Below are 14,525 nucleotides of genomic sequence, written 5' to 3' on the forward strand. Positions count from 1 at the left end.
GCACACCTATAACCTTGGTCTGTTCTTTTCAGCTGCACTGCGGAACTAGTGCAATAAGTTAGAATGAGACAACTATATTTTTTCTCACTTTAACTTATTGCACCAGTTCAGTAGTGCAGCTGAAAAGAACAGACCACTATAGTAGCGAAAGTGCTGCACTAACCGTGGTCATCCCGCGGTTCCTCTTCTCAAATTGATTGAAGTTTTCAGTGGAATACTCGCGCCTTACGCACATAACGCTCGCATACAAACTCGTGAAAATGAGCGCGTTCCTGTTTTAGAAGAAGCTAAAATATCTCGCGTCTCTCGATAGATCCTTTCTGCCTTTCTAATCTGTCTGGCTAGGGAGCTTTTCGGGAAAGGGTACGGCTGTCGGGACGTAGGAGTGAAAACATACCTAGTTGGACAGAAAAAGGAAGTTCTCCATTACTGCGCGCGGTATAAACGTAGATTACACGCTCGCTGAACGAGGGTGGGGAAAAGGCCCTCGGCTGAGCCTAAGGGCCGTCCTGATTGGACAGAGCCGCGGTAACGCGGAAAATTTCCGGGAAATTAAATAAGTGTCCTTGCGCTTACTTCAATTAAGCATAATTGATGAATGAATAACGTCTCTCGCTTTCGTCGGCTACTATGCGTCGGCAGAAGAATAAAGCGGATAAGATTTTTGTACGTGCTTTCACATCACACGGTTCCCGAGGAAGAAGAAGAGCCTGGGGCTCGTTGGAAAAAGATTAACAAAAACAAAAGATCAAAAAAAGTAAAACGTACGAGTGAAGAAGAAATACGAATATAACGGAAGCCCCATAACAGGAAACTGCGGCAGCTCACATCGCGAATCGCGACCGGCGCGGCGCGGCGCGGCGCGGCGGCGCGGCATAAGGGATGACGACGTTCAGCTGATAGGAGACGCGTGCGATAACAGGGGTGAGTTCTCTCTCAGGCGAGAGCGACTGGCTACGTCTCCGCGGGAACGGGAGAACGAGCGAATGAGTGAGAGAATCAGAATAAACCCGGGGGTTGGCAAGAAACGTTGGGGAGAGGGGCCGTGCGAGCTACGGCAACATCTATGAATGCGAACGATAGCCCTGCCATTGGACAGAAGACTAGGGCTGGCCTCTGGCCGGGAAGTAGAGATGGTGTAGCTGCCCCTTCGAATTCAGTATTCAGTAGTCTGTTCCAATACTTTGGGACCTAAAGCGGATGCTGTGTCAGTCGATGTGGAGCACTCGCGTAGATCGCCGTATTCGTCGTATCTTGCGCTTGTATACATGTACTTAGATATATATATATATAACAAAAAAATATATATATATATATATTCCTCTTTCTTTTCGCGTATACCGATCGTATAGCGGCGTGTATAACATATCGTTCATATCGTAATTCGATCGCGTCGTCTGTCTTACGCGGATTGTTAACGTAATCAACGCTGTCCCACGCAAAGACACTTGGTTTTGCTTTTTATCTGTCTTCGTCGAGATACAAATCGACACAAGAGAGAGAGAAAGAGAGAGAGAGAGAGAGAGAGAGAGAGAGAGAGAGAGAGAGAGAGAGAGAGAGAGAGAAACGAAGATCGATCTGGAAAGAGTGAGAGAGAGAGAGAGAGAGAGGGAGAGGGAAGTTAAAGAAGAAAAGTGAAAGACGAGGATCTCACCTGAAGAAGGGTCATCGCCGAGCTTTTGAAGGAATTCCCGGCGAGATCGGAACAATGCTGACAGAGATGGCAGTTGTCATACGTTAGGTAAATTGCACATTCATCATTGAATTATACGAGACTGAAATTGGCTGGATGAGTTGAGCCGGCAAAGCGCGAATTTTCCGGCTCCTCCGGGAAGCGGAGTCTCACGGCACGGTTCGTTGACAGAGAAGAAAAACTCACTCGAATTGCCGCTTCGAGCTTCGCGCGGTTTTCTTCTGTTTTTTTTTTTTTTTCGTTACCTTCGTTCGATCTGTCATTCTTTTTATTACTTTATTGATTATTATAGTCGTGACGTGATCGTTCTTGAGAGCGTCTTCGTTCAGCAGCTGATCGAAGACGTCCGCGATTGGTTCTCCTCAATGGAGACTCACGCGCTTCTCAGCATGCCTGATAACAAATTTGTCCGATCGTGTCGAGGTTGACGAGGTTCGGTCCCGATTACGAATTTTCCAGATCGCACTATTTTCCACTGCCAAACACGGAGTTTCCTTTCAATTTTGCTCCTCCTAATTTCCCGACCAGCGAGAGACATTTTGCCGAACGGCACGAGGGGAAGGGGCGGCGGCGGCGGCGGCGGCATTCTTCGCGTATTTGCGGCAGCCGTTGATAAATACCAGGACTTTGTGTTACTGAAGCGACGATTCTGTTTTCGAAGCTATCTGTTTGTGCGGAGCGCGGTTTTGAATTTTTTTCCCCATCTCGAAACTTCCTCGAAACCCCGCGCTTTCGGCCTTCGGGCCTTGAGACCGTTGCCCGCTCGCGGTGATCTCTCAGTGCGCGGTAACAACGATGATTTTCGATGATAACAACGATGATGGGACGAACGGAGAAGCGGAGAAATCCGAGAGTTCGGATTTCGCTCGCAATCTTGACGACGAACTTGGCGAATCCGCTCGAGATACCGATGGAATGTCCACGTCCGATAACGCTCAATCGTTTTGCAAATATTCCCGAGCCGTTATAGTCGAAATTTGGGAATTCTCATCGATTACGGAGCTATAACATATGAGAGAGTGTTAAATGTCAATCGATTGTAATTTCCGTTAACATCAAGTAAATTGTCAAGCAAGTAAATTGTCATCACAGATCATAACTATTTCAACCGATTAAATTATTTGCAATTAATGTAACATAAATAACAACAACAACAATAATAATAACTATATGCAGTAATAATAATAATGATTCCCGTTAAGGAATGTTATTAGTATTATTACTACACATAATGACGATTGATTCATTTTGATCGGTGACTTGTCGATTACTTTGCTCAGCTGAGATTCCGGACATGGATTATCGTTCAACGAGAATGCAAAAATCTCAAGGACAAAAATGTTTTATGGATGTGCCGTCTTATCGGCGATTCATGGAGCGCGCGAGTTCCGAACGTCCGGACGCTCCGTAACGCTTGTTTACGCGGCGAACTGCGCGACTATTTGCAGCTACGAATGTGAGCTTTGTCATAATCATCGTCAAGTTTCTCGCTTCTCCCTTCAGGTCTGCCTTCCTTCAAGTTACCGCGGTGAGAAGAACCAAAACGATGGAGGAACGAAGAGTGATCGAACGTTTAATTCAGTACAGAGAGACGCGCGATTTTCTCATTATCGCGCTCATGCGAGTTCTCTCGGCGAGCTAACCGGGAGATAAGAGGGTGAACTCACCCTCGAATCCCGCCCGACACCCTCTTCCGCTAATCATCTTCCCTCCTCTCGCTCTTCCGCAAATTCCCTTGTCGTAAGTTTCCGAGTATCTCTACGAGGACTACTGTATTGGATTTTGTTTTCACGGCTGCATTTGCCTCCGAATTGTATCCCTTTAACTTACGAAAATACACAAAACTGCACAGATGAAGAAATAAAAGTTCCAAATTGTGATAAATTTAACTCAAACTAACACATCTGTATTTCGAGAAAAGCAGTAAGGAAGGAGGACACGAATCAAACATCATTTTAATATGGCTTCGACAGCTCCCAGCGATTCTTTGACTTTTTTGAGGGTTATCCCCCCCGTCTTCTCATGAAAAAGAAGAATCGCTTCTTTCGCGCATAAATCCGGCCGGTCGATCAATTACTTTCGTCGTATTTTGCGAATTACGCGCAAAATCAGGCACTTCTCCTCGTTGTGTGAGCATGAATCAAGCGAGGAGCCGCGCTTACGATACATGCGACGCGTACACGCAGCTCAATATTATTGTCATTATTGTTATTGGCGAGGATACTTCGTATTTTCTTCAGGAGAAATGAAAAGTTCGTCCGACTGATTTTGATCGAACTCGCGATCGAAATCCGCGCGAAGGCGTTTCGTCGTGTTATTTGGCGATTTTCGCTCCATCCCGCTCAGATTCGCCGATAATCGTCGATTTGCCGATATTCGTGAAGCTTATCCGGTTCATTCATGCCGCAAGGATATTCGGGCTCTCGTTCGCATCTCGCCCGTTTTATTCCGCCCAACGCGTAATAAAGCGTTTCGGCCGATCTGCCGCGATCGAAATTTCCACTTGTGTATCTTTCCATTTGTCGTATATTTTTTTCTATTTATTGTCATGATCCTGGCGCGTGTCTTGCTCGGAATTTCGAAACACCGCAAGTCTTCGTCGTCGTCGTCGTCACGAGCTTTACCGGGAGCAGTTTCAATTAGAATTCGCCGATAACGAAATTCCAAAGGAGCGGGCAAACGGTCACTCGTGAAACGTCGTCGTCGAGTCGTTGTCGCCGTGGACAAGTTGTTTCAAATATTTCCTATTACGCGAAGTCCGCTATTTTTCCGATTTTTCAAGTGAAGAAAGATGAGATTACAATTAAACGACCATTTGAGTACGTTTGAAACGACCATTTCGACGAACCATTTGAAACGACCATTTCGTCGAAGCAAATTATTTTTTGATTGTTCTAGAAAAGGGAGATTGAACTTACGTCTCGTTGAGCAGGTCGATATCCGTTTCGAAATGTCTCGAAGAAGACCACTAAGATAAAAAGATCGTTATCGGCCATTGAATGCGTCAATCTTTTTATATTTAATGGCGTTGATAACGAAAAAAGTAACGATGATAACAAGAAGAAAGCGGTAAAGATAAAAAGGAACATAAAGAAACAAGGGGAAAAGATAATTTTTCCGCTGTTCCTTTTGTTGATGCTTTTCGTCACGATTTTACGTTATATCGCGAGCTTGTTAAGAGGCGCCGATAAACCGTCCGTTACAATCGACATTCTTCATCAGACGTACGCACAACGGGAAGACAAAAATGTAAACAAATGGTCGGAGCATCGTTCGATACATCTTGAATTCATTTATCGTCGTTGTTCATTTCGTCGCTCGTTCGTTATTCGCGTGCGGATTATCGCTATTTTGATATTCAGACGAAATTGCGATTCGCGTTATTCGCTGATACGCCTCATACAAATAGTGTGTAGATTCGTGTGATAGATAGAACGAGAAAGAGAAAGAGAGATATACATATATCGGGTGATTTTGTTTGCGTAATTTCACGATATGGAATTACTTCGACTTCGTTCAGGTCATTTTGAAGACGATGAATGATCGCGTATTCACGTACGAAAGAATAAAGACGGCATCGTCGAGACGCTTGCGATGGACGAATGCGAATTCGAGAACGAATCTAGAATATTTGTACGGACGGGCAATTATTTATCACGGAGCGTCGATCTCTCTCGTGAAGCGAAACTCGAATAATTTTCATGTATCGAGATTCGTCGAAGCGACTGCCCTGTTATCGCCTTATTCCCGTCACATTGCTCGTCGCAGCCTCGTAACATCCAATAGATGACAGCAACAACGGATAATTCTTTTCGACTGTGGACATCTTTTAGACTTGTACATACATTATTATTGCTATTATTTTACTTAAAGTTATACTATAATAATTATATAATAATAACAATTTTATTGCTTCTATATATATGGCTCAAGAGTTTTTCTCCCTCTTTATCTTTTCATACCACAACAATAATTAATAACCAATAATGCGTAGTAAATAATAATGATAATGATGATAATAATAATGAACAAATAATAAAAGTAGCAAATAACAACGCTTTTGTAACAAGCTTCTCTTCTTTGACTAAGAAAATGTTTTATTCTTCTTTAGCTAAGAAAACATTTTCATTCGAAAAATTCGCTTCCGCTTCGAATCGGGATCTGTCGGCATTTTTTTTTAAATCTTTCAAAAAATCGTCATTCATTCGTGGAAGGATTAAGAAAGATTTTCGATCATAGAAGATTGACGACTTCAGAGTGACAGGTAGAAATTCTAAAAGGAGATTTGAATGCACCCTTTTTACCGTGTCGCTCACTTGGCACCCTCGCGGTTCATTAATCGGATTTCACGCCATGTTTCTTAGTTTTTCACTCGTCATTCGGCCACAAATCCTGAGCCATGAGCACTTGGAATGTTACCCTGCTCTCGTCGGTCTATCTCCAACGAAAGAAATAAGCATGATCTTGTTGAAGGGCGACAATTTGCGCGGTGATCGTAATTCTCCTTCGGCTGAAAGAAACAGAGACTGAAAGTAACGAGAATTAATCTAACCGTTTGTCACAACAATCGTCAGGTCATCGACCCCATCGTCGAGCTGGCGCGTCACTTTTCGAAAGGGAAGCGCTGGGAGGGCTTAGTTTTGTACGGTAGGTCAGTCGTTCTCGTTGACGTCCTCCTTCCGTGGCCATCCACCTGATACTTCTGTCGTGACCCAATATTATTTACCAGCGAGCAGCCCAAGAAATTGAAGTTAATAGCCAGTCATTTGGGGGTCGGCCGATTCCGGGTGTTGAATGAACAGGACGTTGGCTTCATTTGAATGCAGTATGATAAAATGTCCTTGAACATTGCATAAGGGAATAAAAATATAGGAAATTCGATTAACTGAATTTTCCCGCGCGCCTGACGAGAAACCACCGTGAGAGAAATGATGTATTAAAAACTCTTATTTAAAAATCAACATTGCGTTGATTCAATAATATAAAGAAAATTGAGTTTTGTTCTCACCGAGAGCGGAATTTCGTACAAAATTCGCACAGAATTTCTCTGTCACTTCCTGATTTTTCTTCCTTTGTGATCATTTAACGCATCTCACTACGAGCTCGACAACTGCGAAGATAAAGAAAATGGCCCTTTCCTAAATTTTTATTGTGAATAACAATAAAGTTTGCTCTATTTTTGGCGAAAAGATGGCTTAGTTCCGCAGAAAGTAATGAGTTTTCCTTGTACAATTGTCTTTCATTGTCTTAAGCGTAATTCTTCTAGAGAATCGAACTGTATATCGAATTGCGCAATGCAATTGATACGTGTGATATCGAGTCGCTCAGACATCGTTGCTTGGAAAAACAAATTTATTTATTTTTCCTTATTTATCTATCTATTTAATTATTTACTTTTTACTAATTTTTTCATCAGGTTTTCATCCTTATCTTCTAATTAATTACTTACGGGTAAATATTTTCCCTTTAGTGCAATACTTAATTTCGAATGTGATGTAATGAGCAGAGCACGATTGCATATACGTTCAAACGGTGAAAAATGGTATGAAAAATATTTGGAAAATGTTTCTCATAAGATGAGAGAAATTCTTACCGGGTGATCCTGCTGAGATTTTTATAGTGTAAAGAAGAAAAGAAAGGAGTGACCTTGTACAAAATGTACAGCCAATTTGTATTTTCACAGAAAAGGACACAGAAAAGTAACCTAGTTTCTCTCGGGAAAGAGCGCACCAATCAGAAATCAGGTTCTTTACCCTTGTTACCTTCGTTCATGCTAAATATTCATGCCATTCATCCTTGCTTTAACTCATTTCCGTGACTGTGCCATTGTAACTTTCGGTGATGTTTATCCTCATTTATAATTGCTAGTAAAATATTAGTGTGACAAGTATAGTTAGGATTACGGAATTCCAAAGAATCGCCAGAGAAATGAAAAAAAAGAACTGGAGCAAAACGCGTCTTCCGCGCACTCGAGATGATCGTGTTGTAGATATGAAATTTCCAAAATTGTTCATTCTTTCCACGAACAACGACTAATCTATCTTTCGTGATTTTTAAGGATCGCGGCAAGATAGGCAAACGCTCGATCGGTACGAGGGAATTCTATATGCGAGCACTGAAGCAACAGCAACAACGACAGAAACAGCAAGACGAACCTCCACTCCATCTTCAGCCACGCCCGTTTGGGGTGATAGGATCGTGGTGAGTAATCGCGCAACCCCTCGCCGATTCGAACCCCCTGAATCTCTCTCCCTCTCTTTCTCCCTTTCTCTAGATTTTTCTGCGAGTCTCCCCGCGTATATCACATATTTTATCCTTCTCATCCTTCAAATTGCTCCCTCTGCGCCAGAAACGAAACAAAATGTCGCTACGACTTCGACAGTAGTAGCCGCACTACTCGGAGACTGACTGTATCGAAAGATTCTTCCTCCCTTCAGCATTTGTTTTAATCTTCCTTGTCTCTCTTCACGTTGCCGGATGAACGTGGAAATACGTGTTTTAAAATAAAGAAAAAAATAAATCACGAAGAGAAAGGGAAAAAGAATAAACCGATGATAAAAAATTATTAAACTTCACTGCAAATTATATTTCGAGAAAATGAACGTACTCGCAAGAATAGAAGACGTAAGGGAAATGGAGATCTCTTCAAGTTTGAAATAAGATAAATTCAATCATCCCTTCACCTTTCTTTTCTCAAACATTTTTATTCCTGATTCCCAGCCGGCTCTGCGACGATCTGCGACGTTCATACATTTATATACATTCTTTCTTCCGAGAAGAGAAGAGAAGAGATTCAATGAAGTTGTCCAATTTATTCTCTGTTTTCACAGGTACATGTTTCGTGGGGAACAACAAGCCTGACCGTAACTTAACATCGCTTAACCACAGCTCCAGCTGTAGCAGCGATTGCTACAGCGACAGCATGCGATCGTCTGTTTTGGATAATCCCTTAGTGTCGTTTGAGAATACCATTTACCAAGACTTGAGCCCTGCACCGAGCACTAGCACAGAAAATAGCCCGCAGTCCAAAGAATCTGAGTCGCAGCTGAACGCTATGGTGGAGAATTATGACCCAGGCGAGGGGCCTTCTACTGGCAACTTGCAAGACAAATGTTCGATTTGCGACTTTACCACAAACAATAGGTACGCCAATCATCCGTCGAAACAAGAGTAGCAATTAAGACGATTGTCGCACATTTCGTGACAATGCGATCGTTATCTTACAATTTAAATGTTACTTCCAATTTCTGCTAATATGCCTGCAGGTACTTGGAAGAGGTAGTGTTCACCATTGATTAATGATTAAAATTTACATTAAACTTCAATGAAACATTAATTGAATCTTTATTTCAAACTGAAATTCTCCGATCTCTTTCTAATGATCTTTCAAATCATTCTTTCATCTTATTGATATATATTATAATGTCTTGATATAATTATGATTCAATTATTGAGTTGTATCACACAGATAATTACGGATTTGTCACAAGTAAGTAAAATGAAACGATTGTATTTTTACATCGTTATAATTTAATGAGACAATATAAGCATTATTTTGATTTGGAGTTTTTTGCCATCTTCCGTATACATTGTTTCGTAAAATTATAATAATATAAGAGTAGAATTGTTTCGTTTTAGCTGAAAAATTCGAAATTATTTATTACATGATATTGCGATATATTTATTACATGATATTCTGATATATTGAGTAAGTGGAAGTAAAAGTTGGACGGATTTCGTGATAGGAAAATAATCTAAGCAATTTTATTATAATACAATTATATTTTTTTATTGGTTCAAGTAATTGCCATTGTTTTCTCTCATCTTTGGTATATTATACATCTATATATTTGTAACTGTTGCCATAAAACTCAGTCATCTTTGAAAAACTCATTCAAATTTTTGCACTCACCCAATTAATGATAATATATAAAAAATATAATACAGCCAAGTCAAAATACAACAGGTACAAAATACAAAATATAACAGATTAATTGGACAATCGACAATTACGGAATATACGTATATTCAGACACAATATGAAAGAATTAAAAAAAATGATTAAAGTTTTAGTGATTATCAATGTAAACATAAAACGTAATGTAATGTAAATGTAAAATAAAATTGCTAACAAGAAGTTTCAAACGCAAATGTACATGTTCAAATAAAAGGAATTCTGTAAGAACTGAAATAAAAGACGACTTAACTAAAGGAATACCATCTTGATCAATAGATAAGAGAGGAAGAAAGAGAGAGAGAGCAGGGTATATCGATTAGGGTGGGTCCCGGTAGCTTAATAACAAAACAATTTCCCGGTAAACGAGCAGATCCTGTGTTTGAGCTTCGGTTTTAATAACTTTTTTCTCCTATTCCATTTCAAGAGAATATATTCCAGAAGAACTCAAGTACTAATTTTTAAAAAATCATATCTCTCATTCGCCACTCTAACAGAAATTCATTACTGACTGTAATAAATTGGCCAGTGACAATAAGTAAATTTATTAATCTTACGAATAATTTTATCACTCATACGAGTAATAAAATTCACCGAGGAAGGTGAGACTGTTTGTATGGGAGTGAGGGCCCAGGATAGACCGAGAGCACGTTGAAGAGACGACCTGAAGAGATATATAAAGAGGGTCTCAGACCAAGGTTCACCCCACTGAGCTATAGTGTTGCTGGATGATGACGATGATGACGAGTAATAAAATTGCTTATTATCACCGGCCAATCTATTACAGCGAATAATAAATTTCTGTAAGGCGCTCTCGATTCAATTCAACAGCTCTGATTTAAAGACAACTCACGCAACGCGTGCGAAATCATTCACACGATCTCGTGCCTTTTTTCCTTCCAGGGACGAGATCGTCCAGCATTTGACCGAACACGTCGTGTCCCGGAACAACACCAGCTCGGACATCATCAACATGGCGTTGGCGCAGTTGAAGCACCTCCACGATTCGGAGAACCGCGACTTGTCGTCGAGGGACAACGACAGCCATGAGACCAATAGCTGCATCGATGAGCCGGGGGTGCGGGTGCCCCGCGTAAATTCGCAGGGCAAAATGAAGACCTTCCCGTGCAAGAACTGCGACTTCAAGGCGGTGACGAAGCTTGAGTATTGGGGCCACATACGGATCCATATCAAGCCGGGCAAGCTGATGAGCTGCTACAAATGCCCGTTCGTCACGGAGTACAAGCATCACTTGGAGTACCATTTGCTGAACCACACCGGCGCAAAGCCGTACAAGTGCCCCACGTGCTCGTACACATGTGTGAACAAGTCGATGTTGAACAGCCACATGAAGTCGCACTCGAGCATCTACCAATACAGGTGCAAAGACTGCGAGTACGCCACGAAATATTGTCATACGTTGAAACAGCACCTGCGCAAGTATCGTCATCAGCCGGCGGCGGTGTTAAACGCGGATGGCACGCTGAGCCCAGTAGTGATCGACGTATACGGTACGAGGCGAGGACCTAAGCAGAGGCCGAAGAACAACAACAACAACAACAACAACAACAACAACAACAGCAACACTATCGACAACAACAAGTTATCGACGTCGACGGCAACGATGACGGCGATGGAAGAACCGAGCGGTGGCGCAAGCACCGTCACGCAGACGGTGGTCAACAACGGAGAGAACAGCAGCAGCAGCAGCAGCAATAGCAGCAATAGCAGCAACAGCAACAGCAATCATGCCCAGCAGTCATCGCAGGCTTTACCGTTGACGTCAACGCAGGCGTTGCCGTCGACGTCGACGGATTCTACGTCCGTGTCCACGCCGTTCACATTCGGCATATTTGCAGATATGTTCAACTCACGCAGGAAGGATTCCAACTTGACGGCCCAGAAGGACCATCAGGCTGAGCAGGAGACGGTTATTTATCCGTACCAATATCACCACCATTTCTTCAATACGTTGAACATAGCGACACAGCAACTGCTACCGAACGGCTTCGTCCTCGGTGATACGACGCAGACGACGTCGACGGCGGCGCCAAATGACGAAGTGGAACAGCAGGACACCGGAGACACGGCAGAGCAGACCGTCGCGAGGACTCCAGCAACGAGCGTCGCGGCGGCCGAGTTTTTCGAAGCCTCCACAGCCGAGCAGCTCAACAAATCCGGTAATGTGCCGTTGGACTTGACCTCAAGCTCGCTGAGGAACGAAGCCACCGGTAGCAACAACCAGCAATTGCAATGTCAGCAAGCGCCGCTGAACCTGGCGAGCTCGCCGAGAGTGGCCGGCACCAGAAGGCGCAAGGGCGTCGCAGTAAAGCTGGAGTATCGAGTGGTGGAGAAGGAGGAGGACACGGACGAAGAGCAGATACAGAACGAGAAGAAACTCTGCCAGTCGACCTCACCCACGGCCGCGTCAGCTCCGTCGACCTCGTTCCCGGCCGCGTCGGCTCCGTCGACTTCGCCCATGGCCGCGTCAACCCCGTCGACCTCGTTCATGGCCGCTTCAGGTCCGTCGACTACGCTCACAATCGCGTCGACTCAGCAGATCTCGTCTGTTCCGGAATGCGACGCTTCAGGTGCTGCGGAACCGAGCCAAAGGTGCGAGGACGCACTAACGCACAGCGAACCGTCCGCCGAACATGATCGTTATGTGTGCTTGTATTGCGATATACCGTATCCCGATCGAAAGATATACATCGCACATATGCGCTATCATGATGACACGGAGCCCTTCACGTGCGTTATGTGCGGTAAGTCTTACGGCAACAGGGCAAAGTTCAACTTGCACATCTACGAGAAGAAATGTGTCAACCACCGACAGTGCTGAGGTGCTCGCATCTGTGTGTTGTACACCTGAAGGCTGTGAGAGGACAAGTGGGAATGTATGTATGTGTGTATGTGTGTACAGGAAAGAATGAGAAAGCGATGGAGAATGAGAGAAAGAGAGAGAGAGAGAGAGAGAGAGGGGGAGAGAGAGAGAGAGAGGGAGAGAGAGAGAGAGAGAGAGAGAGAGAGAGAGAGAGAGAGAGAGAGAGAGAGAGAGAAAGCAAGAGAGAAAGCAAGAAAGAAAGAAGAAAGAATTCTTTCTATATCTTCTCGCTTCTTTCTCTCTCTTCCTCTCTCTCTCTCTCTCTCTCTCTCTCTCTCTCTCTCTCTCTCCCTCTCTCTCTCTGTTTCTAGGAGTGCATAGTACATGTCATGTACAAGTGCATAGTTATGTACAAAATAACAAACCAAAGACATTAATCAGCAACAAAGAGTTTCTTCATCGCAAAGCCCTAGTCAAAGATATGAATTTTGAGGAAGAAAAAGTGGATGAAGAACTGAAACTCGACTAACTGACAATCGACTAATCGACAAAACAAGGACGCCCAGGGAGTGCTTGAAGTTTGTTTGATTGGTCAGATAGTTAGTTACGGGGTGACAGACACTCGCTTAGCGCATCACCGGAATACAAACAAAAAATACATCCCGATTACGGAGGGAGGGAAAAGTGTTTTTGTATTCACTCTTCCGACGATTTTACTTACATCTTACTTTTGTCCGTTCTTTCCGAGGTATGATGTGACATTTTATTGATTTGTACTCCGTTGATCGCTCGTGCGAGCGATCCGTGTGTAAAAAAAAAAAATGCGTAAAGATAAGCGAAGATATGCGTTCTCCATGCCGTCAACATGTGTCTCTTGCTCGCGGGGATGATCACATCCTCGTTCCCGATTTGCGTGCAACATTAATCTCACGCGATGCGTTTGTTTTTTTCTTTTCTTTTTAGTTGCCTTTTCTTTTATGTTTCTTACTCTTTGCTTCCTTCGTCTCACTTTCCAGTTTTCTTTTCTTTTCTTTCCTTTTCTTTTCTTTTTCTTCGTCGCCTCGATGCATCTAATCTCAATTTCCTTTTGTTTTTGATTCTTTCGTAATCGACGCCGACGACACCGAAACGAATGTCTTAAAGAGTGGATATATAAACTCTTTGAATATCAACGGACCTCTCACCGAGAGAGTAAGATGCCTTTTATTTGGGACTACACTTTTACATCAAATAACACTTTCGTTGACGGTTTGACATGACGTATAGTTGGTGACGTATAAATAATATTTTTTATATTCGCGAGTCGGTGTTCTTTCGACGTCGAGCATGAGTCTCTTTTTTCCTTTTTTTTCGATGCTAATCAGAATGCAATCAGAGATGCGAACGTGAAGTATATAGAGAATATATGTATATTTTTTTTAGAGAGAAAGAGAGAGAGAGAGAAAGAGACAGAGGACGTTAGAGTTAGATAGAGATATTCTATATTTTTGTACATTGAGCGCACAAAGAGTATATAAAAACAAAGTATCTAATATATATATATATATATAAATATATATTTTTAATATATTGTTCTCTTCTCTGCGGCTCGCGACGTTGCATACAAATTTAGTAAGTTGTCTCATTTACAATAAAATTCCAAATCTTCGTTTTCGCCAATTCGATTCGACTTACTTTGTAAAAAAAATTTATTTGCCGATCTTATTTTTCATTATTCGATTTCTTCCCCACATAAGTATGCCTTTCAAAGATAGAGAAGTCCATTTAAATGAAGAAATTTGTATGCGACACTCGTCGTTTGAGAATCGTCCCTCTTTTTCGACAAAAAGAGAGAGAGAGAGAGGAAAGAGAAAGAGAGAGAGAGAGAGAGAGAGAGAGAGAGAGAGAGTCGCAGATAATTAAGTTTGACTAATAATCTTTATCTTTCTTTTCTTTTCAATAATTTTTATTACACACATACATGCGTCTCGGGCAACAAATAGTTTCTTTCGCAATTGTCGGACAATTATCGAATAAATGATCGATCGTTGATCCGTTCATCATACTCGTCGCTT

The 14,525-nt window shown here is 42.4% G+C and overlaps 1 protein-coding gene across 1 annotated transcript; it reads left to right on the forward strand.

The window, feature by feature from the left end:
* The first annotated feature begins 1,569 nt into the window (after window positions 1-1,569).
* Hb (hunchback) lies at window positions 1,570-12,628 on the forward strand. The gene is made up of 4 exons (XM_011149595.2): window positions 1,570-1,741; window positions 7,752-7,894; window positions 8,524-8,836; window positions 10,551-12,628. Exons 3-4 carry the CDS (start codon window positions 8,616-8,618, stop codon window positions 12,487-12,489), a joined length of 2,160 nt encoding a protein of 719 aa, XP_011147897.2. The 5' UTR covers window positions 1,570-1,741; window positions 7,752-7,894; window positions 8,524-8,615; the 3' UTR covers window positions 12,490-12,628.
* Window positions 12,629-14,525: the final 1,897 nt, after the last annotated feature.

The sequence above is a fragment of the Harpegnathos saltator genome, unplaced genomic scaffold (assembly GCF_003227715.2).
Source record: "Harpegnathos saltator strain DR-91 unplaced genomic scaffold, Hsal_v8.6 scaffold295, whole genome shotgun sequence".
Taxonomy (NCBI): domain Eukaryota; kingdom Metazoa; phylum Arthropoda; class Insecta; order Hymenoptera; family Formicidae; genus Harpegnathos; species Harpegnathos saltator.

Coding starts and splice junctions, on each gene's coding strand:
- Hb (XM_011149595.2), top strand. CDS start 8,616: ATGCGATCGTCTGTTTTGGATAATCCCTTAGTGTCGTTTGAGAATACC. Junction 8,837..10,550: donor GACTTTACCACAAACAATAG/GTACGCCAATCA, acceptor TTTTCCTTCCAG/GGACGAGATCGTCCAGCATT.